Source organism: Streptopelia decaocto (assembly GCF_964273445.1).
Source record: "Streptopelia decaocto genome assembly, chromosome: 1".
In the NCBI taxonomy this organism is placed as follows: Eukaryota; Metazoa; Chordata; class Aves; order Columbiformes; family Columbidae; genus Streptopelia; species Streptopelia decaocto.
Window position 1 is genome coordinate 195,666,335 of NC_138663.1, and position 24,412 is coordinate 195,690,746.

Consider the following 24,412-nt stretch of genomic DNA (forward strand, 5'->3'; position numbering starts at 1 on the left):
AACAAAGTATCTTTACAAGAGTGTATATGCATTGTTATTCTTTGTTTAGAGATGAGTAATTTAAAGCAGTGCTTAAATACTTTTCCATTTTGGCTAATTAAAATAACACTCTTCATTTAGCCATCCAAATAAGATGGTTTAATTTCCAGGGGCACTGAGTACTTACAGCTGCTATGTATATCCTAAGCATCCAGCTTAGTTACTTGAATTGAGCTTTGTAAACAAATATGAGTCAAACTGACACCTTGAGGATCAGCAGGAGCTCCAATTAATGGGAGACCCACTGCTGCTAAAAATTGCCATAGCTACTTTGAATTCAAAGAAGTTCTGACAATTTGCACCAGCTAGAGGTCTGATTACTGTAGTTTAAAATATTTATATAAATTGAAAGCTGTTTTGCAGCCAGATATTCCAATTACAGTATGCAAACACTTCTTGGCACGAACAATTAAATATGTATTTTGCTTGTGTAAAAACAACAGCAGTTGACCTGGGAAGACAACTAAGCTTGTTTCTCTGCTCTATACAAAGCTCTGCTGTAAACAAAAAACACATAAATTTGTCCCTAGAGTAACTGTTCATAATGTTGCAGTAAATAGTCTTCAGTAGCAGCAGCAATACTCGTTTCTCCCAACTCTGAGCTATTTTAATGTTTGCTAACGACTACATAATCCTGTTCTCATCGAGCAGTACCACTTTTCAAAGCACAATTTTTCTTGCTTGTTGCAGCATAAGCAGGCTTATGTGAATAGGTTGCTGCTGTCCAATACCTGCAACTCAAAATATATTTTTTAAAGGCTTGAGTGGGATTTTTCAAAAGTGTCTGAGCACCAGTGTAACACTGTCTCCACACCGCAGGAATTTCTCTGAGGATAAGCTTAGCCCACTACCAGCTGCCTTGAAACTCTCACCTCAGAAACATTAGGAATCCTGAGCCCTTTACAGTTTTTATACATTTGATACTGCTGAAAGGACAATAGTATTTTAAATTTTGAAATGTATAATGAGCATTTTTAAATGCATGCCCCCCAAATACTTAAAGATTTCAGATAGGGTAACATTCACCTCTGGCATGGCTGGCAGAAAGTCTTTTGCCTTTTTACACCTCAGGCGAAGCAGATGTGGACTCATGGTTTTGTCGCAGCTGGGTGTTTGGCTGCTGTTTCACCTGCCTCTCCAGCAACTCCTAAATTCAGGGGACTCCAGCTGAGAGAAAATGGTAGTATTGGCCCAGATAGGTTGGGTTTTTGTGGCAGGGCAGAGGTTCCCTCAGTGCTGGATTACCACTGCTGAAAGACAGGGAGTGACAGCTCAGGTAGGGGCCACGGCAATAAAACTCTGTCACAGCTCATGCTGTCCCTCTCCTACCTACACTGCATTAGTGCAGGTCTCTTCAAACATCATTGTGTCACATTAGCCAGGCACATGTTGTTGAGACTCCTTATGTTACTTCATCTGCAACAAAAAGCCAGATGCTGTAGTTTACTGTCTGCACAAATGATCTATTTGTTTTTAAAATGGATGATTTGATTTTAACAGGGTTGAAAATATTATTCATCTTTGCTGATACTGGCCAGTAGATTTAGATTTTCTTTTACACAATATCTTAGCCATATTTGTAAGGCATTTTAAGTTTGTGCTTCTGAATGCCACAGAATGACTATTTTTACCCAGAATGAGGCTGGGAAAAATGTATCTCTTTTGGATGCAATTCAGTGCTTATTGAATAGCAATAGGGTGTAGTTCCTTATCACTTGGAAAGTTGTTCCTTCTTTATATCCATCTCAATCTGTTTGATACGACTGATGGATTACTAGACAGACTATTAAAATCACAGACTCTGGACACCCTACACAAAGGAAGGTTTTACTACATCAAAATATGCCAACACAAAACAGGTGGCAGCTGTTTCAGCAGCTTCTAATTTTTCACTCCATTCAACATGTCCCAGCAGTGGCAGAAATATTGTACCTTCGACTGAGCATTTCACAGCTTTCATCCACAGAAGAGCCAGCCCCAGGATGATTCAGCTGTCCCCAAAATAAATGTTACTGTGACCTCCAGAACTAGTCAGGACTTATTGCTGACTTCTGCTACAAATCATGGAAAAGAAAATATCCTGTTTGGCTCACTGCAGAAATTAGCTTTTCTGGTTACTAAGCAGCCCCATATCTCAATGTGTGATATAAATGTATGTTCTGTTTAGTGGGGAGCAAGGCAGCTAATGTAATAAACCAAAGATCTTTCTTAATGAGTTATTGAACATATCTGGCATTTTTGAAGACTGGTTCAAATTTGGCAATATTTGAAGAGATTTCACTATCAAACTTCTCCAATTTTTCATTTATACCAAGTTGAATCTCACCATTCATGAACATACAAGATGGGTAAGAGGAACTATATTTAACATGGTCATCTCCTGTTACTGTACCCCTCATGTTGTATTGCTACATTTTCCTCCTTGCAAGAAGCAAGACCTCCTAACAGAAACTGATTAGTTTAAGATATCAGTTTAAGATTAAGAAAGGGTAAAAAATTTCAGGAGTCACAATGGAGTGACTTCAATAAGATGCTCAACTGAGCATCTCTGCACACCTTTTTTCACAGACTACCTCACCGTCAGCTTAAGATCCTCCATAAAAAGGTGACAGAAGTCCTCTACACTGGCTAGTATTTCAAAGATATTGTCAGAGAAGAGTCAAACAAAAGGAGTTGAATTTAATCCCTCTCAGGGGGACAGAGACATAGGTATCTGAGGCAAGGGTCATAGTGAGAGAAAAAAACACCCTCCTGCCATCTTCTCAGCAGCTGCAACTGGAAAAAAATGAACTTACTGCTATTGCTGTTCTCTGGAATTCATAGAGTAGCCAGATTCAGTTGAATTCGTAAAAAGTGTGGCCAGCAGGTCAAGGGAGGTGATTCTCGCCCTTTACTCCACTCTGGTGAGATATCACCTGGAGTTCTGCATCCAGCTCTGGAGCCCCCAAAGTAAGAACGATATGAACCTGTTGGAGAGGGTCCAGAGGAGCCCACCAAGATGATCAGAGGACTGGAGCACCTCTGCTATGAGGGACAATCTGAGAGAGTTGGAGTTTTTCAGCCTGGAGAAGCAAAACTTTGGGGACACCTTATTGTGGGTTTACAGTACTTAAAAGGGGCCTAGAAGAAAGATGGGGACAGACTTTTTAGCAAGGCTTGTTGCAATAAGACAAGGGGCAATGGTTTAAACTAAAAGAGAGGAGATTCAGGCTAGACATGAGAAAGAAAATTTTTACAGTAATGGTGGTGAAACACTGCCACAGGTTGCCCAGGGAGGTGATGAATGCCACATAGAATCACAGAATGGTTTGGGTTGGAAGGGACCTCTGGAGATCATCTAGTGCAACCCAGCTGCTAAAGCAGGTTCACCAGAGCAGATCACACAGGAATGTGTCCAGGCGGGTTTTGAATGTCTCCTGAGAAGGAGACTCCACAACCTCTCTGGGCAGCCTGTTCCAGGGCTCTGGCACCTTCAAAGTAAAGAAGTTTTTCCTCATATTCAGATGGAACCTCCTGTGCTTCCGTCTGTGCCCATTGCCCCTCACCCTATCATTGGGCACCACTGAAAGGAGTCTGGTCCATCCTCTTGACACCCACGCTTGAGATATTTATAAACATTGATGAGATCCCCTCTCAGCCTTCTCCAGGCTGAACAGACCCAGCTCTCTCAGTCTCTCCTCATACAAAGATGCTCCAGACCCCTAATCATCTTCGTAGCCCGCCACTGGACTCCCTTCAGTAATTCCTTGTCCTTCTTAAACTGGGGAGCCCAGAACTGGACACACTACTCCAGATGCAGCCTCACCAGGGCAGAGTAGAGGGGGAGAAGAACCTCCCTCGACTTGCTGGTCACACTCTTCTTAATGCAGCCCCAGGATACCATTGGCCACAAGGGCACATTGCTGGCTCATGGTCAACCTGTTGTCAATCAGAACACCCAGGTCCTTCTCTGCAGTGCTGCCTTCCAGCAAGTCCACCCCTAACCTGTACTTGTGCCTGGGGTTATTCCTTCCCAGGTGCAGGACCCTACACTTGCTCTTGTTGAACTTCATCAGGTTCTTCTCTGCCCAGTCCTCCAGCCTGTCTAGGTGCTGGTGAATGTCAGCACAGCCTTCTGGTATGTCAGCCCTTCCTCCCAGTTTGGTATCATCAGCAGACTTGCTGAGGGTGCACTCAGTCTCTTCATCCAGGTCATTGATGAATAGGTTGAATGAGACTGGACCTAGCACTCACCCCTGAGGCACCCCACTAACTACAGGCCTCCAATCAGACCCTGCACCATTGATCACAACCCTCTGAGCTCTGCCATCTAGCCAGTGCATGATCCATCTCACCATGCATTCATTCAGCACCCACTTTCTGCGTTTGCCTATGAGGATGTTGTGAGAGACAGTGTCAAAAGCCTTGCTGAAGTCAAGGTGGACAACATCCACTGCTCTCCCCTCATCTACCCAGCCATTTATACCATGATAGAAGGGTATCAGGTTGGTCAAACATGATCTCCCCTTGGTGAACCCATGCTGACTACTCCTGATAACCTACTCTTCCTTCACATGCTTGGAGACGATGTCAAGAATGAGCTGTTTCATCACCTTTCCAGGGATGGTGGTGAGGATGACTGGCCTGTAGTTTCCTGGGTCATCCTTCTTGCCCTTTTTGAAGACTGGAGTGATGCTGGCTTTCCTCCAGTCCTCAGGCACCTCTCCTGTTCTCCACAACCTTTCAAACATGATGGAGCAATAACATCTCCCAGCTCTTTCAGCACCTGTGGGTGCATCCCATTGGGGCCCATGGATTTGAGGACACTGAGTTTGTTTAAATAATCTCTAACCTGATCCTCCTGAACCAAAAGAAAGTGTTCCTTTTGCCAGACTTTCTCTCCTGCCTCCAGGGTCTGGGATACCTGGGGCCAGTCTTAGCCGTAAAGACAGAAACAAAGAAGGCATTCAGCAACTCTGCCTTCTCTGTATCATCTGTCACCAGGGCACCCACCTCATTCAGCAGCAGACCTACATTTTCCCTAACCTTCCTTTTGCTGCTGATATACTTGAAGAAGCCTTTATTGTTGTCTTTGATATCCCTGGCCAGATTTGCTTCCAAGTGGAGCTTGGCTTTCCTCACCACATCCCTGCATACTCTAACAGCCTCCTTATATTCCTCCCATATAGTCTGTCCCTTTTTCCACATTACATAAACATCCTTCTTCCACCTGAGTTTTGACAGGAGCTCCTTACTCACCCATGCTGGCCTCCATCTCTGGAGACATTCAAGGCCAGGCTGGATGGAGCTCTGAGCAACTTGATCTAGTTGAAGATAACCCTGCTCATTGCAGGAGCATTGGACTAGGTGACCTTTGAAGGTTCCTTCCAACCCAAACTACTCTATGATTCTGTGATTCTGTGAATGTCTGTATTTTTCTTTTAGAAACAAACCCACTATTTTAGGTACTGTTTCCAATGAACTGTTTCCAATCTTCTGCCTGTCTGGTTTGACCTTTCAGCCACCAAGTCCTTGTCCCACCTTAAAGAGAATGAAGCATGAAATGACTGCAAAGCCAAATACCATCAGCATGCAGTACAGTACTGAAAGTGCTGTAATACAAGCACTGTTTTGTCCAATATGTTTTTCCTACTTAGGGAAGCAACCCCACATGGGAAAGCTGTAGGGAAAAACTGCAGTTTGCTTCTGAGGGAATTAATTCACTGACATCAATGTTCACAAAGTTATTAATGTAAAAGGCCATTATCAACAGTGAGGAATCAGGATGGATGCTTCATTTTTACTGTTGCTAGAAACAAAGTACTAATTCACAAGATCTGCACAGCTGACACACTTACCAGATTTAAACTCAGACTGAGAAGAAGCATGAGAGGTTTTTGTAACTCTATGTGTTTCTTTGTGACTCCATACTGATGTTTTTCATAAAGATGGATTATAAGGAAGGCAATAAATTGAAAGATTCCTGCTAAAAGATGGTTTCTTAAGCTTTGGTCTAATGATAATGCAAGTACTTTGAAGTTAATTGTTTTAATTAAAAGCAGAGACTGAGAGAGAAAAAAAAAATGGGGTCCAATCCCCAGGTGGGAACTTGAGCTGCAACTGCAATGCTTACAAAAAATAATATTACTTATTTACAATAAATAAAGCAACAATAAATAATACTGCATAACCTGAGCCTTAGTGAAATGCTGGCTTGTATTTTGCCTAATGGAAGATCAATACCATACAAACGAAGCAATTACAGTTGTGCCATATAAAGCCTTATTTGGTCAGCAGCCAAAATGGGGATTAGCTGGAAGAGTTCCTAGGACTTTCTGTCTGAATATTATCACAGAAGTTAATGAGAAAGATCTGATAGGTTGAGATAAACATAAACAGTGCCAGCAACCAGACGAGATGGTCATTCCAATAGCCAGTGTGCTGATAATTAAAATGCCCCAAAGCCAGCTGAACATCAGTCCAAGATCAGGTGAAATTATCACACAAGGGCAATCCAATACCTCTGGCAACCAGCTATATAACATTGCCACCATTGGTACAGCCATGTACACAGCAGCAAATGCAAATACACCAGCACTCATACCAGCCATACCAAGCATGGTCACAACAACAGAGTAATACTTATGCTTGTAATGTTTCAAACACAAGCAGCCAGGCTACAGAGAAAACAAGATTTGGAAATTACTACTAGATCTCTGCAGTGGACATGGAGATTCAACTAATGTAATTGCTGATGTCCTGAACACATGCTCACATGCCACTTATAATAAAAAGACTGTAAGGTCCACTGGTGATGGAGATTTCTGCTTTTCATTTCTACAGGGAACACAGAACAACATGTGGTCATAGACCATAGACTATTTAAGAAATCACTAGCTGAAGTTTCGTTTTCCCTATTGTTTGTTTTGTTTCCCAAACAGTTTATTTGATTAAAGACACTGAAAATCCTACTGTGGGGTTTGTTCTGAGGCACACACCTCCATGGATTTGAATTAATCATGCAAACATCTGAAGCAGGATTGGAATTTAAACACTATAGCATTAATCTTCACTATTCCTCTCAGGTTGATGGGCAATTTTCATCACCCTCAATTTGCAAAGGTGAAAATGAACTGAGAAGGTGAACTGACCCCCTCCAAGACTCCCAGAAACTGGGGCAGGATCATAATTAAGGTCATCAGTATGACATGACTTCAGTCAACCGCACTTCGTTGTTGCACAGAAATCTTTGGGCCTTTTCAAGCAAGTGTTCATAGAGAATTTACCTTTCTGGCCTCCCAGCTCAAACTTCTGTGCACATTTCCTCAACTCAGTCTTTAACCATGAGATACTGCTAAGTTTTGTGCATACTCTGCCAAAGTGACAAAAAAACAGCCTGAGTGGTCTGATTCCTGTAATGAAAAACTCTTCCACCTTTTGACTCCACTCTTACAGGTTCCACAAAGGTCCATGCTGTCAGTCACTCAGCAGACATGTAAGGTTGCTTAGAAAGTTAAGGGCTCCCTTTGCCCCAGCGTAGCAGACATATGAAGCACTGCTGCTTATTTCACTGAGTTCAGATACTCTCAATCTCTTTTGCTTTTCCAGCATGAGAATGGGATTTAGATGAGAACAATCTGAATGAGTTTTGATTCACAGAAATCATAACTAAATCCTAGTGGTCAGGAGCAGCTTTTGTACAAGTTGTGGAGAAGACCTTCTGTTATGCAGAAAACTTAAACATCCCTCTCTGCAAGCTCCTACAACTTTCCAAATACCTCTGTAGTTCCAGGTGATTTGATATGATGGCTGAAGAAGTCCTTTTCATATCCATAATTATCTAAAAGGGATCATAGCATAGTGCAGTCTGGAAGGCATCTCAGGAGGTGGGTGCTCCAAATTCCTGATCACACACAGCTTTGAGGTCAGACCAAGCTACTCAGGGCTTCATATAGTTATGGTTTGAAAACCTCCACAGATGCAGACTGCACAACCTCTCCGGGCAACCTGTGTCACCGTCAGACTGTCCTCAGGTAGTCAGCGGTGAAAGTTCTTCCTTGCATGCCATCTGAACTTCTCCTGTGTCAGTTTATGCCTGTTGTTTCTGACCTTCCTGCCCTGCACTGCTGTGAAGAGCCTGGCTCCATCTCCTTGAAGACCTCCCCACAGGCACTGTGGGCTTCTGTCAGAAGCCATCTCTGCTCCAGGCTGAACAAGTCCAGCTCTCCCTGCATCTCCTCACACAGCACGTGCTCCAGATACAGATTTACTTTGATCATCTTCCACTGAAATTGCTTCAATTTATTGTTGTTTAGCCTGAATTAGGAGGCCAAAAAAGGATGCAGTATTCTACATGTGGTCTGAATGTTTCCAATTATTTTATTTGATGTCACAATATCTTCTCTTGTGGCCTGCAAATTGGACAAACTAAAAGCACTCTAATTGGAAACTGCCTTGGATAATTGCCCACTATGTACAAAAGATGCCAAAAGTAGCAGCCTGCTTATTTAACTGTGATAGGAAAAAATACTAAATCCTCAAGAAACGTGATGACTTTCTGTTCACTTTCAACTGCACTTTCATAGCCTAAGTCCGCATTATTTACACTCTGCACAACCAGAACTAATTGTCAAGTGTTCATGCGCATTTAAAGGAAAAAATATCATCAGCAGGTATAGAATATAATTAAAATACTATCATATGCTGATTAAAATCTGGAGAGATGGATCTTAGAAAGTGCAGATAATCTGAATGTGGGGTAGCCCCACAGCTTTGCACACAGAAGGACATAATAATTCAAATTAAAACCGAAAAAGAAAGAAGCATCAGCCTATATTCTGGTTCTTAATGTTTTGTGTTGGAACCAGTGAAAAGCTTTTGTGGAACCTTTCAAATACGAATTTTTTGTTGAAAATGTAAAAATATAAAAAGTTGCCTAGTAATGTTTGCCTTTAGGCACCTGAAATTTGGTTGATTTGACCTATGTGGAAAAAGTTGAGATATTCTGTAGGAAACAATGGACATATTTCCAAACAAGTCCAATGAATTTTTCTGTAGACTCAAGAGTTTTCAGATCCTAGATAGATCTGAATGACACAAATGACACAGCATAAAATGCAACAAAAATAATTTCCACACCGCTCCATGTGTAAAATCAGGTGCCTACTTCCATACCGAGGAAGTCAAAGGTCTTATTCTAACTGTAAAAGCCTTTCTTAAGACAGAGTTGCAATTTTTGGCTGCACTAAATGGAACCACCTAAGCAACAGATTGGAATGAGAATAATGTGTAATTATGTACAGAGAAAGCCTGATCTGGGGGTAACAGATGGGCTGCCAGATGTTGGGGCTGCTCTCACCTGCAGGCCTCATTCATCCCTGCTGCTACTGATGGAAGATGCACGGGATCTGGATCTTCCTGCGCAGAGGTGCTGTTCCTGCCCACATGGGTTGGGGTGTGTGTGGGGAATTTAAGAAATAAAAGAGCTCTGTCTTATCTAGGTTCTGGAGGGAGATTGTTCTTTATACGTGTTCTTTTAGAGTAGAAAGAAATAACTAAACTGCAACAATAAAATTGGTTTTTGTATCAGGTCAGGCTTGGACCACTTTCACCCAGTTGACTTTTGGCTTTAAATAAGTGCAGGGAAAATTGCAGTCACACTTTGACTACAGAGAACTGCCAAAAGCTCTTAAAAGAATCTCATTCAACAACAGAGCACACAGCATTTTTCAGCATCACATGATTTGCTAAAATGTATGGTTAATAGGAGCTAAATTCTTTCTTAGCTTTGATTTAAGCTCTTACTTTGTGACTTAATTGGAATGGGAAGCAGACGAAGGAAGGCAGAAAATGGGAGTAAGGCTTCTAGCTATAAAAATACAGCGAGACTTGAGCAAAGAATACCTAGAGACAGTTGAGAAAAAAAGCAGCAGTTTTAGCTCTATTTCCTACCACACACACAGTAGACCAGTTCAGAGAAATAATTACTGATTGACCACAAGTCACTGTTTTATCCTACAATCTTTTAAACTTGTATTGTTCAGTGAGATACACGTATGGCCATTTTTATTTGGAACCTGAGCACCTTGGGAGCATCTTGCTGACACTGGGAAATAGACGCATTTTAGAGATGTGTGTCAAGACACAGAGTAGCTTAAATTATATACTAAAACTCCTGTATCTTGTTTTGTGCTTTTTTGACTGGCAACAGCTTTTCACCTTTCATTTTGGGATGTTCACTCACTCAATAATGCCTACTCCATTGCACAGTGTGCCAGTCTAAGATACCATTCTCAGCTCAAAGAAACCATGAGAAAGAAAACAAACTTTCCCCCCTACTTTTGGTTAGAGATTTCTCAAAAGAGCCAAGGCTGCATAAAGACTTAATGGCTATTTTGTGTCTTTTGGGAGTCCATCTAGTACTTACTGTCAGTTGAAAGTGGGCAGTTTTGCAGCTACCACACAGGTTAATCACAAACTGGTTTTCAGGTGCTATTTTTTTCCCAAATGTCAATTCCACGGAGAGGTATTGTTATGAGCTGCTGAGATGCCTTTCAGTGACCTGCTTCCTTGCTTTAGTCTACCTACAATTTACGTGGACAATTATTATCTTAGCGTGATAGTCCTTTTACTTGGCAGGAATTGCACCATTAACTTCAAAGGGTAGCTGGCTTGTGCCCTTAGTGAATACATATTCTGAAGCCTGGTAGTTTCCTGGGAATTGACACCTAAACAGCCAGAGAGTTGTAAAGAAAAATAAAGAGAGAAATAATAATGAGCTGCATTGTCAAAATATAATGGGCTGCATCTTGCCCTCTGCTGAGCTGCTTTACGAGGGACTGGGGAAATAGCAAGGTAAAGGGCAGGAGAAATTTATTTCCAAAGTGCCAAGAAACAGAGTTTGTTCCTCAGAGGATCTATAGATTGGAAACAATGATAACCTTTTTGTATCCCACTGGCGCACTACTTTTAGTGCTTATCAAACCATGTCAAACATCCAGAAAGTCACACAGCAATGGTATCAGTATTTCTGAGACATTCTGGTCTTCCTTGATAGTTTTAGGGAAGTTTGTTGGTTATAATTAAATACACTTAAATACATGCTCTTTTTTACGTCACAGAGGAGTGAACAGCCTGACAATTTTATTTGGACAGATATGATATCATGAAGCTCCTATTCTGTTTGCACTCAAATATTTATGAAACAGACAAACAAAAAAAGAACCGTGATTTTTTTTTTTTGATGCCTCAATTTCTTTCTCATTGTAGAATATGAGCCTGTTATGAAACTTGTCCTGATGCTGACTACCACTGACTGGTCCAAGCAATGCTTCTATGTGACAGGACAGGAATTTAACCTTTAGTAATCACTAAATATCAAAAGGACAAAGCTCTTGTATAAATATCTTGAAAAAAAAAAAAGGGAAACAAAACAAAACAAAAGCCTCATTGTGCTGTTAAGCCAATAAGAAAGCGGAAGTGATGGAATGGTCATTTCACCTTTTACACTGATTATACTGCTAATTTAAAAATACCTATTGCCATTGCAATGTTTAGATCAAAACCCACCTTTATAGGCAATAATTTTATCGCTGTTTCCATGCTCTGTCCTTTCACTCCTGCTCAGAAGCACCTCGTTTCTCAACTGTTCTTATTAAAATCCTGGGATTGCTTGGAGTAAGGAGCGGGACGATATTAGCAGAAAGGTACCAGAACGTGACTGTGCAACCAAAATGGGAGCTGCACTTCTTGGAAGAGCTTTGCCCTCCATCAGTTGCTTCAAACATCATTTGTCATTTAGGAAAACAGAAGTGGCAACAAAACAAACACTTGTGAATTCTGGCCTCTGCTCCAGACCATGGAGAACTTTGTTCAATTATGAAACCCCCCTGAAGTCTGGAGGTGAAAATGTCTTGCAAGTGGCAATGAAGAAATAGGCTCTGTGGGGCAAGGTAAATCACAGATGCCTCTTTGAAGTACTTGAAAGATATGCTGTGGGTTATTTTATTTTATTTTATTCTATTTTTTTTTTTCCAGGACAGAGAAAATTCAGTGAGTGCAGCATCATGGACACTAATGAGTTGTCTTCTTCTAAAGATATAAACCTCAGAAATTCTCTCAATAACAATGCTCTTCACTGCAATTTGGTGACTTGAATCAGGATTATTACAATTTCCTACCTCTATATGAAAAAATTGCAAGAAAGCAAAAAACTCCTCCAAGTAGAAGATTTTACTTAAATACATTTGCTCATACGTCTTGCAATGGAGCTCCTTAGCCATCATCAAATTTTCCTCTTTTTTTTATTGCACTCTTTAAGTATGGGGAAGATCCTTATCTTGATTAAAAATTATAAAATTAAACCAGTAGGCATCACTGGGGAACAGAGGAAGCTGGGATTCTGATATCCATTCTCAAGCCTTTCTTTTTTTTTTTTTTTTTAACTTCTAAAACAGATATTCTGTTTTTAGGCAGAAATAATCCAGATAACCAAAACTAAGGCTCCCAGGCTCAGCTGAAAGAACAACGTGCTAACATTCATTGCCAGGCACTCTCTTCACTGATCTTCTTTTGACTCCTGACTTTTACATTTCTTGCTAAGCAGTGGCCCACTCTCTGCCTTTTTACCCAGTAAATGTTACTTTTAGTTGACAGAAAACCCAACAAGCTCTGAAGGATCTGACCTACTTGAGAAATATCCAGGCTATAAGCTCTGACACTGAATGGGTAATGGGGTGGTAATTCAAGCCTTGTTATGCCTACAGTGAAGGGAAGAATATTATGCCAAGTCATACAGTATCATCTACACCATCAGTCAAACAGGATAATGTTTACAATATGCATAAAATGTTATAGATCACATTCTAGTTTCCAAATCATTTTGTATCACAGAAAGAAGTGACCTTGTAAAATCTTGGTAAGTGAAACTGCTGACTAAAATCCTGTTCTTGTAAACCACAACAGACCACTCAATAGCTATGCAGAGATTTTTGTTATCTCCACCCTTACTTTAAAAGAGCAGAGGTCAAACTCATTAATTTAATGTCACTCATTTTTGTCCTGAAGCCTCCATTATTCACCAGTTGTCTCTATATCTTTTCTAAATCAAACAAATAGCAACATCTTCTACCTCCTCCAGTGCTTTGCTGAAATGATTGCCTCTCTGGATAACACACTGATATTGGGCAAGACCAGCCATTTTATCAGGAGAAGAGAAACACGTGGAAAAAAAATAAAAATGAACCTGCTTTCTCTGCATCTCTCTTCACTGTGAAGGTTGCTTGTCTTCAAAATGATCTGGGGAGGTCTTTGTACAGCAGTATTGCCAGCTGGAGGTCAGCTGGCCAGCAGAGGAAATACCTGTTCTTCTGTCTGAATCGCCAGAACAACTCCCCAAAGCATGTGGGACACAGACCTCACCATGGTGACCCAAGTCTACATTTCCTTTGCCTATTTCTGTACTTTTCTAGCAACAGGAACACACCATTGAGTAAGCAATGCAGCCCAGATACACAGAAACACCACAAGCTAGAATAGCCATATCAGTTATATCGGTTCAAAAATAAAGACATCTATGAAGTCCTTTGAAAACTGAACAATATAGGGTACACCAAAGAGCTGTCCAGGGAAATGCCTACTTTATGATACAGAAAAACTTGCACATGGAAGCCTCACTCATGGGAAAAGTCTATTTTTGAGAAGATTCCTGGATTCCCACAGTACAAAACCTCTGAAAAATACTACTGGAAAGAGTCCTTTGTAGTAAAAAAAAACAAAACAAAACAACACAAAACTTAGTAAGTAATTTGGTTGGTCAGCTCAAACAGATTTTCCTACTTTTCCTCTTACTCAGAAGGAATCTGTGAATATCATACTCTTTCTTTTTTTTTTTTTTTTTTGGTACACAGAAATCCAATTTCATAGAAATCATAAGAAACCAGAGAATGCAAGAAGTTTTGGTGGAAACATTTTTATCTGTTCTTATAGGTGAACTATGTAATGACTGATTCTTTTCCCACAGAGCTTGCCATGTATTATCAACTCACTGACCTACAAAACCAGAGTAGAAAGAGAAGTGGGGTATATATCAGAATAATGTATTAAGTTCACAATAAACAGCTTTGTCAGTGAATGATGATCTGGGAATTTCTTCCATAGTAAGCTCCTTATACTCTGGTCTCTGAAAACATCAAGGACAGAACTTGATAAAAAGTTTAATGGTCCCATTGGAGGAAATGATACCATCAGATTTATCCTTGTTTTCCCAAACTTGTTTCAGGCCAATGGAAAGCATGTCCAAAAAAAAGAAAGGGGAATATCCCATCCTATGTAAGGGCTGCCAAAATTTTGTGTGAAAAAAAGTGCATTACCATAATGAGTTTTCCTTCAAGGCTACATTTCTAACTAAGGAACCATACTGGATATATCCTTGAAAAACAAAGGTAACATTGTGAGCTGTTGTACCACATTGAAAAGAAGGAATGAAAGAACGGCAATTTTAGAGATTTACCTCAGGAAAATAAAGAGTAGATGAAGTCACTGAGATCAAGATTGGTAGTTTATAAAGCCCATCCACACAAAGACTCCCCTCATAACAAATTTTTACCTTATTCACATAAACTCACATGTTTTGTCAAGAAAAAGTTCCCTCCACCACAGACCCCTCACTTCTAGGGTAAATCTCTTCGAAGTATTGGACAAGTAAAAAACCAGGAGAATCCACACAATGTTGACAGAGCACTGTTGCGATGCTTTTTGCACCCCAAGCACTCTCCAGGGCACTCCTCCCTTGCAGGGGAAGGAATCCACAGCTTCACTGATGTACTTAGCACTTCACACAAGTTGATCAGAAAATTACATCTGCATCACCTGCTTCACTGATGCACTTCTCACATTTCCCACCTCATATTAATACAAACACAGTAAAGAATGGATAAAGAACTGGCACCATAGTTGGTTTAAAGAGACAGTTCATGTCACTAGATGTCACACTGCAAAGAACCAGCAGATATTACCTCATGGACCTTTTTTTTCCTTCCTCTCCAGAACACCTTCCCAAAGTCAAACTGGAGTTATTTCTTCACAAGATAAAAATAATAGGGACTTGAATAATGGCATTTAGAGTCCCTGATTCATATTTGTAAACATTGACTATAATTGCAACACTGGGAACTTAATAAAGCTCCGGATTTCATCAGGCTGGTGAACAACCATCACCAATCTCAAAAATACATCAACACACTATTCACAACAGTGTTTTATGATTTGGCTAGATCTCATCCTGCCACTCTAGTCTGGCTGGAGTCACAGTGTCTCACCAGACATGAGGACCTGAGCAGGTTTCACTCATTCCTGCTGCACACTGTCAAGTTGCAGGACAGGACAGCCAAATGTCCTTAGTTAAAACAGTCACAGAAACAACGTTGAGAACTCTTCCTATTTGAGTTCGGCCCGTCATTAACCTTTGCATCAAACAGCTTCGAGGTACAAAAAGCAGGAAAAGCTTAGTGTACATGTGATACAATATTGCCCTTATTTTCTTCTTCATTACCTTTTAAGAGTGGAGAACTCTTTCACATTCATCACTACTCAAACCTGTTTATGATACCTACATATCTAAAACAGAAAATTAGAGGCATACAAGGCATAGGATTTGTGTAGTACGTGATCTCCAGGGTTGCCCTCTGGAAACACAGATTACTGCAAGTGGCAAGGCACATGAACGAGGAGTCATCCACAATTGCCAGAAGTCCGGCCACGAGAACGTCTTCTAATGACAACACATTAATAAACTGCCAAGTAGAAAAACAGCACTCTCTTAGCCACCTTTGAAAACACCACCTTTGAAGAAAAACACTCATTGATTCACACTGATTACTACACAGTAGTTTTGGAAGGATACCTACCATGGTAGGAGGAGGAAACAGTAAGGACAGCTGGGTATTGCCATGAAAGAAACTCAGTCTTTGTTGTGATGAGAGCCTTTGCCCTCAATCCCACGTTCCTTCTCAAATATGTCCGTCTTTTACAACACTATATAGAAATGAATATCACTGAAAAGGAAGGAAGGAAGGAGACACACATGATGTGTAATGTGGTATTGCCTGGTGGGCATAAAAGAAACACACATCAGGCATTTCCCATTCTCCTCCATCCAGTGATATGCATGATTCCTAATACTACACCAGCACTGGGAATACATCATTCCAATTAGCCATAGGTACTGGTTGAACACTGCAGGAGTGTAGCATGGAACTCAATTAGGAAGATTTTCAAATTAAAATCCACTACCTTGCTCATGTGTAGGGTTATGAGCAACAGAGAGACCAGTCCCTGGATCACTCTGACAGGTGGATTTCATCTGCATGAGTGAAGTGATGGGTATGTGCTCTGTAATGAACATGAGCCCAGTGATGTGGGGGCATGGAACTATTGATAGTCCTAAGCTACAGGAAGAAGTCTGATTTAAATCACCCCACTTTCTGTCAGTGTTAGATATGAGAAAATATATGGTCAGGTTCTCCATACACTCACATAAATTTTATGCAGCTGTTACCACATTTTCAGTGAAAAAACTCCTGATTTATAATCATTGTAAGTAGGAGGAGGATTAAGACTAAATTATCTCTAGTGAAATAGGTGTTCAAAGAGTTTAGTTAATAATTTGATATGAATAATTAATTTACAAAAACTGATATTTTTCCCTAGTCTGAAAAGCCCAAGAATAGAGTGTCAATGTTCAACATTTATATGCTACTTGCAATTATTTGTGAACTACATCAAGTAATTTGTGGTCTACACATAACTCAAATAGGAAATTATGATTATTAAGTAAAACAGAGAATTTACAACTCCCATAGCAAGTTATGTCTTTTGACTAATTTATGTAATGAACTTAGCTAGTTTGCCCTTCATGGATTTCAAACTGCATGTTCAATATTTGCAATTATCTGTGCAGGCAGCAGTTACATAAATCATCTGATCAGTAACAGACACACTACCATGCGGGATGCAGTCAGAACAGCAAAACCAGCATATTCTAAAATTTCAAACAATTCAGAAAATACTGAAGCATGCAGTTAAAATTTACAGCTGAGTCTTTTCTGTTCAAAGGCACAGGGGTAGGAAACTTTTCCTCTCTTCAATAAGCACTTGTTCTTTTTCTTTTTTCTTGTTTAAGTGTGTTGCTTAATGTTTTTAATAGGTAAGCAGCACTGATGTGTTGCCTGGGGTTTGTTGCTGGGGCTGGAGAGGGAATGGGGTGCAGCAGGAGAACAAGAAGCTTAGCACATGTGAAAGAAAGGCTTGGGAAAGGCATGGACATGGACAGCCAGTCAAGACAACTTGAAAGGAGATTTGGTCCAATTTTCAGGTTAGGTAGGATTTCCCCTATTCCCTTTTTTGAAGCACATTTGAAGGTAGGATGTAAAAAACTAAATTCTTTCAATCACATCACCCTAATTATAGTTGCTGACCTCCAGTTAGACCAAACTGTGGTTTCAGTAAAACATATGAGAGGTTGGTCTTTAGCTGGGATGGAACCAGGATTTCACACTTGATCCTTACAGTCATGGTTGTGCTTTTCCTCTCTGCTCTTATTAAACTGTCTTACTGGGCCCTCTTCCTTCTAACTGCTTTATGTCTCATCCCTCTTACTCCTAGATATTTTTATCTAGCCAAGTGAACAAACCTGAAATAAGCCCAAATTTGACATAAACCAACCTCCATTGGCTACCAGTGCTCATTATAACAGGCTGTCTCTCGGTGGTGGTGCTGAGTATTCTGTAGAAAAATAGTGAGAGGGACTAAGAAGCACCATAAAGCATGCTTAGAGCAAACATCCCACTGGTAGGATATATATGACAGCAGCTAAAGAGATTCCTAAAAGGTTTGCCCTGGCTTTGGCACAGTAAAGCATGACTGTGTCAGCAATGGGCATTTCCTCACTATGAGAAAGTAGCTCCACTAAACCTGCAGCGTTGCCTACTGCTGCTGAGTCACTTGAAACACTGAGAAGGAGATATCAATTTATTATAAATAAAAAATTTTAAAAAGCGCTTTGAAAATATACCCAGATAATAAATCCGCCTCTCCTATTATCTACTGTCTTCTACCTTTAGCAGTCTCATGAGTTCTGGACACATTTTTCTTTATAATTAATATTTTTACTGTAATTTTCCCTCTCTCACCTCCTTCTGTTCTCTTACTACTTTATTCAGTAGTTATGGCTGCAGTTTTTTAATCTGAGAGGTACTGAATGTTAAGGACCAAAAATTCATGTTCAGCCACTGAAATAACTGGCCTGCTTTTCCCCCGCACATAGAATCTTCTTCTGCTATGGATGGAAATTATTCTGGTGATACTACTATTCCCATCTGTGTAATTCAGTTAAGGCTATTGATGTTTGTGATATTATTTGCAGGTTAAACTAGTGAGTTAAGAGAGAATCTAGTTATCTGCATAATGGTAATGATGTCTCCTCTGTGGTCACGGATGAAGACAGGTGCCTCCTTGATTATTTCCTGCATAGCACTTTGGCTCCGTCTGCACTTGCAACTCCTCCCTTCACCTCACTTTATCTCCTTTGTGAATCTCTTTCATCAGAGCCTATTGTTACCCCTGCCATGAGCACAAATTTGAGAAGTGGGGTGCTGGTTGCTCCGCGGGTCGCTCCCTCTCCCCCATCCATGTGCACCCTGTCGCTGTAAGACTCCACAGGCCACGCTCCCGCAGTCTCCTCTTTCGCTTTGAAGAAAATTGGCAAATCTACCAGAGGAAAAGGCAAGTTTTGTTTGCCTTAAACATTAAAGACAACACAATGGTAAATACTGCCAATTTAAACACAGACCTAGTACCTTCACTTCTGTTCCCCTGACAAATTTAAATGAAAAGCAAATGATGTTCCACCTGTGAATCAAAAGCTCTCCTACTTGATAGAACACCATGGTAAATACTGGTGAGTTTGAAGGCAGTACTGAAATGCATAATGCTAGAAACACAAACTTTTTTTCCTAAATAAGAAGGTGCTTTAACAAAAAGTACTTTAAAGAAGTTTCTGTAATGAAGGACTAATTGCCTCCAAGGGATGACACTGGAAAAAAGATTTTATAAGCAGCTTCTTATTCAGAAATTAGCAGCCAAGATCAATAAACAAAACATAAAATGTAGGCATATTATTGATGCAGATACTGACGCAGATAATGTAGGCATAATACTGCTATAAAGGGTTGAATTTGGTGAAAAAAAGCTGATGAAATAGAACAGCTGGTGTTAATTCTATTGAGGTTGACTTCAAGTAGCTAGTGTTCAACCAGTTTGGTTTTTATATGGCCTTGAAAGATATGCCAACTATAGCTGCTAAATCCATATTGCAATTAGAAATGTTTACCTTTTTTGGTCAAGAAAATATGAAATGGAAGAAAAAAAAACAACATACCATGTTGACACACAAAACAAAAAGAGCTATATCAGGTACATCAGGGAAGGTGGAATACTATAACAACACATTTTATATTGTTATACTATTCCACCCACCTTAATGGAGAACCCTTCGGTGTGGCTACACCATAGCCTTTGGAATCCAGGTTTCCTCCCACTTTCATGGTGTCACAAGGCTTTCGTTGCTCAATGTATTCATTCATGGTGGACTCCAGCAGGAAGGCAAACTTGCCCTTGGATTTGCGGACACGAGCTACTCCCTCTGCAGTAGTCCTAGTGAACACTGATGGCTCAGCTGACTTCATGTAGGTCCACATCTTTTCATATACTGCTATTTTTGATCTCTGGAGAAAATTAAAAAGAAGTTAGAACAGAAGAATGTTGCAACATTTCAAAATAGCACTTTTCAAAATAAAATCAACCATGCTTGATTTTTCAAACAACTGGGGTTGAGAGAATCGTACTTGAATAAGGATTTTCTTTGAATTCCACGCTTATTTTGAAAGAAACAAGAAACAACAACATCAATACTATAAAATCAGATATTATTTTATGGTTCAGTTAGCTTCTAGCAGTCACCATAAGATAACTGCAAAGCTAAGACCTGAATTTAATGTTAGACAAAGGCAGTTCACATAGTCAAAGAATTCTAAAATGTGTTTTAGGAAATTATATATGAAATAGATATCCACGATAAACCTGTATGAGAAAAACAAACAAATTAATCTCCTCATAAATACAGAGCTGAATCTTGAAGCATTTCTCAGTTCTAGCACCCACTTCTTAGAGCATCAAAACCACAATAGCTTAAGTATGATTTCTGCCTTCATAATTCAGAGTTTAGAATTCATTCAATATACATTCAGAAAGGCTGCACAACGTTTTAAGACATGGTTCACAATAGAAGACGGAAGGACCAAATTGGACGAAATATGCTATTAAAGGAAACAAAATGCACTAAGCATTTGCCTTAAAGAAGTATTAGGTATGTTTTCAGAACCACAGTATCCGTGGATCTACTTTGAAGACTCTGAACGCGCCAGTAATTAAGAAATATACTTGCTCAAAGAACGTGCAAGAATTTGTGGCTTAGAGTGCATTAGTTGGAAATTCTCTCTGGGAATGCATGGTATAGCCACAAGTAAAGACTTAAGCAAAAAACAACTTAAAAAAATAAACACAAATAAAAATTTTCATTGAAAGGATGAAAGGAAGGAAGTGCTGTCAGGCTGAGAAGCTTTCCATGCCTGTTAGATTCACTCAACAACTCCTCTGCTTCCTCCAGCAACAGGGACACATACAGGCAAACCAGGCATCAGCCAAATGCTGTACAGTGTTTTTATTTAATAACAGCTGGCACTTGTCTTCTCTTATGTGTGCTGCAAGAAGGACTTTTTAATCAAATGCTCAAGTCAGATTTTATTTGAGTCAACAGGAGATTCTAGCTAGGCAAGATTTGTTCTATGAGCCCATTCCTACACTCTGCTGAGCACTCCAGGAAAATATTAATTATTATAAAGTCCCAAAACAAAGGGCCTTAGAATATTAAACAAATATAAAATCCTATAATCTGAGTATTAAATTGACAATGGCTTTAAAAAGCCTGCAACCAAGCCTCTGTATAGGTAAGCCTGATTTCCCTGAAGCACTTCTTTTTACTGTTTACTGAATGACTGTATTATTACTTACAAAATAATTTGTTAGGGAGGTAGGTCTAACTTGAAAGTAAGTGGCATTTAACCAGAAACAATCAATAAAAATACCATATAGCAGAATATCATAAATGTTCCTTGCTTTTTAAACTTGTCCATAGGCATCATTTTACCTTTCTGTCAAATACAATAAAATTTAAATTAATAACATCAGTCTATATCCATAATCACATCCTGCCTTTTCACCCTCTTTTTCCACTGTAGTCACAGCTACTTTTTATTTACATAACAGTGGCTGAAGCAGTGTAAGCTAAGCCACTCATGCATTCTTTTTGCTTTACGCTGAAGTAATTTCATGGACTTAAATTTACAGAAAGAAAAAAATGGAAGAGAGCAGCAATGAATCAGGATAATTTCAAAAATATTTACTTGCCTTTGTCTGCCTTCACTTCCATTCATTTCTTACATCTTAACATGCATTTCTTACATCGTAGCATCCATATAATCAGATTCTTTATAAAGTAAACATGTAATGGGTCCCTTTCCTTCAAAACTAAAACCAGGTAACACATATAATAACTATTAGTAAGATGAAACAATTCTTTAAATCAATTGAAAAAGGCTGCGTATAAATCTATTTTTTTAGGATCTAGTTTCCTTTGCCTATGAAGAGACAAAAAATAAGGAAAGTCTAACAAGGCTTCTGCTCTGTAAGAATATTTTCTTCTCTCAGACTTTTATTTGTTAACATTCAGTTTCCACATATCAACTTAGAGCTAAAATTGAAGAGCGAATGAACATATATTCCTTATTATCATATGAGGAAACATTGCAGACTTCCCCTGCAGTCAGCCAAGTTAGGATAATTTTCATTTAGGGTTTTTCTTAGTAGGACTGCTAAAACTAAGCTCTTTTCTTCTTGAGCAAGCTGCTCAGAAAGTGCAATTCTCACTTTGTCTGAAACAGAAAATAAGAGTAAATAGCTAACAGTATCTAAGTCTTCTTTTTAAGTTGGCTTTAAAATGACTTTTCCCTTTTATTTGTTCAATCCAGAATCAAAGCAGACTGAATAGCTGTTGAGAGTTTCTGATATTTTGATCATCTTTTTAAAGCTAATAAAAAATATTTGCAAGTTCTTCTATGAAGATATCTCTCACAACAAAAAGGTTATTTCTCTACAGACCTTTTGGGGGTTATTCAGCAGCTGCCCCTGAATTGATACTTTCTATAGTTCACAAATCCCATCCATAATTCTGTTAATGATTCAATGAGTTCAGTTTGGCCAAACTGAAAATAGTCAAGGTGCATGGGAGTACCTAACACATAACAGTCCCCTTTCAACTAGACAATAAGAAGAAATCATCACTCCATCTTCTTGTCTTATAAAAATGCCTTAAACTGCACCTTTCAGATAAATAACGCTCCTAAACGGTGTAATTTGCAACACAGCACTACTGTCTCACAGCATTTATTCAGAGCCATGTTCAAACACTAAACTCACACACGGTCAGCCAGCTAGGCTTAACTTTCATCTGCTACAGACATAAAACAAAGCAGGAGAGACTGTTTTTTATGTACTCCTTGTGATGTCCAGGTTCCCTGTTTTCCAGCTGGCAAACGATGAGGATTACAAACCAACCACACTAACACAGGAAAGCAAATGAAAATGAAATAATCAATACAGACAACACAGACACAGGAATGGCTATTTAGGCTATTTCCTAATGCTCCAAACACATCCCCCTGAGATATATTTCCTCTTTATTATTCATCTGAAAGTCAGCAAATTAAAAAATGCATTTCCTGCCCACCACCCAAGACCCTAAAGCAAAATGCACACAGCCAAATCCATAAGCAGAAACAAAATCTGCAGGACTCCATGTTATTATCATAGGCTTTCAATGCTGCACTTCATTTCAGTACTGTAGCTTTGGACGAGTCGATACCGCAGTGCCACTTTAATTATTACTGGTTTCAGTATCCCCTGGGGCACCTCTTTTGCCCAACGCAACAGAATCAATAAGCTTTCCACAAATTCAAGTAACTGAAAACTCCAACAAATGGTTGTGAGGGTAAAAATGTAGCTAAAGTATCACAGAACTTACAAACTATATTACACCTAATGACAAAGCAACATTATTTCACACTCTATGCATCTTATAAGAGCAGTTAGTAGGGAGAGCTGCTCTAATGGACGTGCCAACTTACTCTGAAGAACTCTTTGGTTGACCCTGAGTCCAGTGTCCCATAAGCAATTTCGGTTTGTTTGGCAAGGTCTTCTGCACTTTCTATGGGCGAGACCATTCGCTCAACAGTCAAGAAAGCAGCGAGGTTAGCGGTGTAGGATGAAATAATGATGAGCGTGAAGAACCACCAGACACCTCCAACAATGCGACCTGAGAGGGATCTAAACATGAATAAGATAATGCACATTTTCCTGTCTCTTAAGCCACAAATTGAGAGAAAGAGAGAAGGCACCATTATTGCTGAAAATGTATCATTAAGTAACAGTCACTGGTAGGCAGATCATTTGCATTTTGAATACCGATAAATGCATTTTCTCTTGAATCTTAATGCCTACATTACAGAGTCAACTGTATTAATACGTGTGATGCACATACAGAAGTGTGAAATGTCTTGAACAGTAATCCCGGTGTTCTTATTATTTCAGGAAATGCCTAACATTGCAAAAGTGTTGTCAAAAATACTGGATAGGTAATCTCTTTTTGGAGACAAAAGTAAAGCATGGTAGCTGCAAATCAGTAGTTTTCTCTGTTTCCTCTTAAAAAAAAAAAAAACAACACACAAAAGGCTTTGCCCATGGATTATGTTTGCTCTAGGTTTAAAATGTTCCTGTCACCCAAGCTTATCAAACATTCTACAAGCTACTGCAATAACTTGTACTTTCACATTTTTCTTATTTAAGAAGCAAGCATTTTGTGGTAACACAGGTATTTGTTAAGTAAAAAAATATATTTTCCATTTTAATAACTGAAATTTGATGAGAAGGCTGTTGAGGAGTAATATACATCCAGTCTTAATCAGTATCAGTTTTAATGCTAACTTCAATAATAGCAGAGTTAGGCCAATGCTGAACACTCTCAAAATCTCACTGTAAATGGCTAAAATGAAGCATTCAAGTTTGAAAGACTGGGTCATAATGTTTAATTCAAGAAATTGTAGTTACTGCACACTAAAGTTCCAGAATATCTTAAAAGGGTGAGAAATTCAGGACTGGGGTCATGTATTACATGTGAAGCCTTCACTTGGTAAGGCACATCTCAGCAATACAGCGAGGCTTCTCA

General features: G+C 39.5%; 1 protein-coding gene across 2 annotated transcripts in view; it reads right to left on the minus strand.

The window, feature by feature from the left end:
- GRIA4 (glutamate ionotropic receptor AMPA type subunit 4) overlaps positions 1–24,412 on the minus strand; it is a gene marked incomplete at its 3' end in the record, with an annotated part of 226,870 nt that overhangs the window by 24,216 nt on the left and 178,242 nt on the right. For both annotated transcript variants that reach the window (XM_082066008.1, XM_082066009.1), the window contains exons 12-13: positions 23,316–23,514; positions 19,552–19,799 (exon numbers count right to left, since the gene is read on the minus strand). In XM_082066008.1, coding sequence (XP_081922134.1) covers positions 19,552–19,799; positions 23,316–23,514 — 447 coding nt within the window. The remainder of the gene's footprint in view (positions 1–19,551; positions 19,800–23,315; positions 23,515–24,412) is intronic.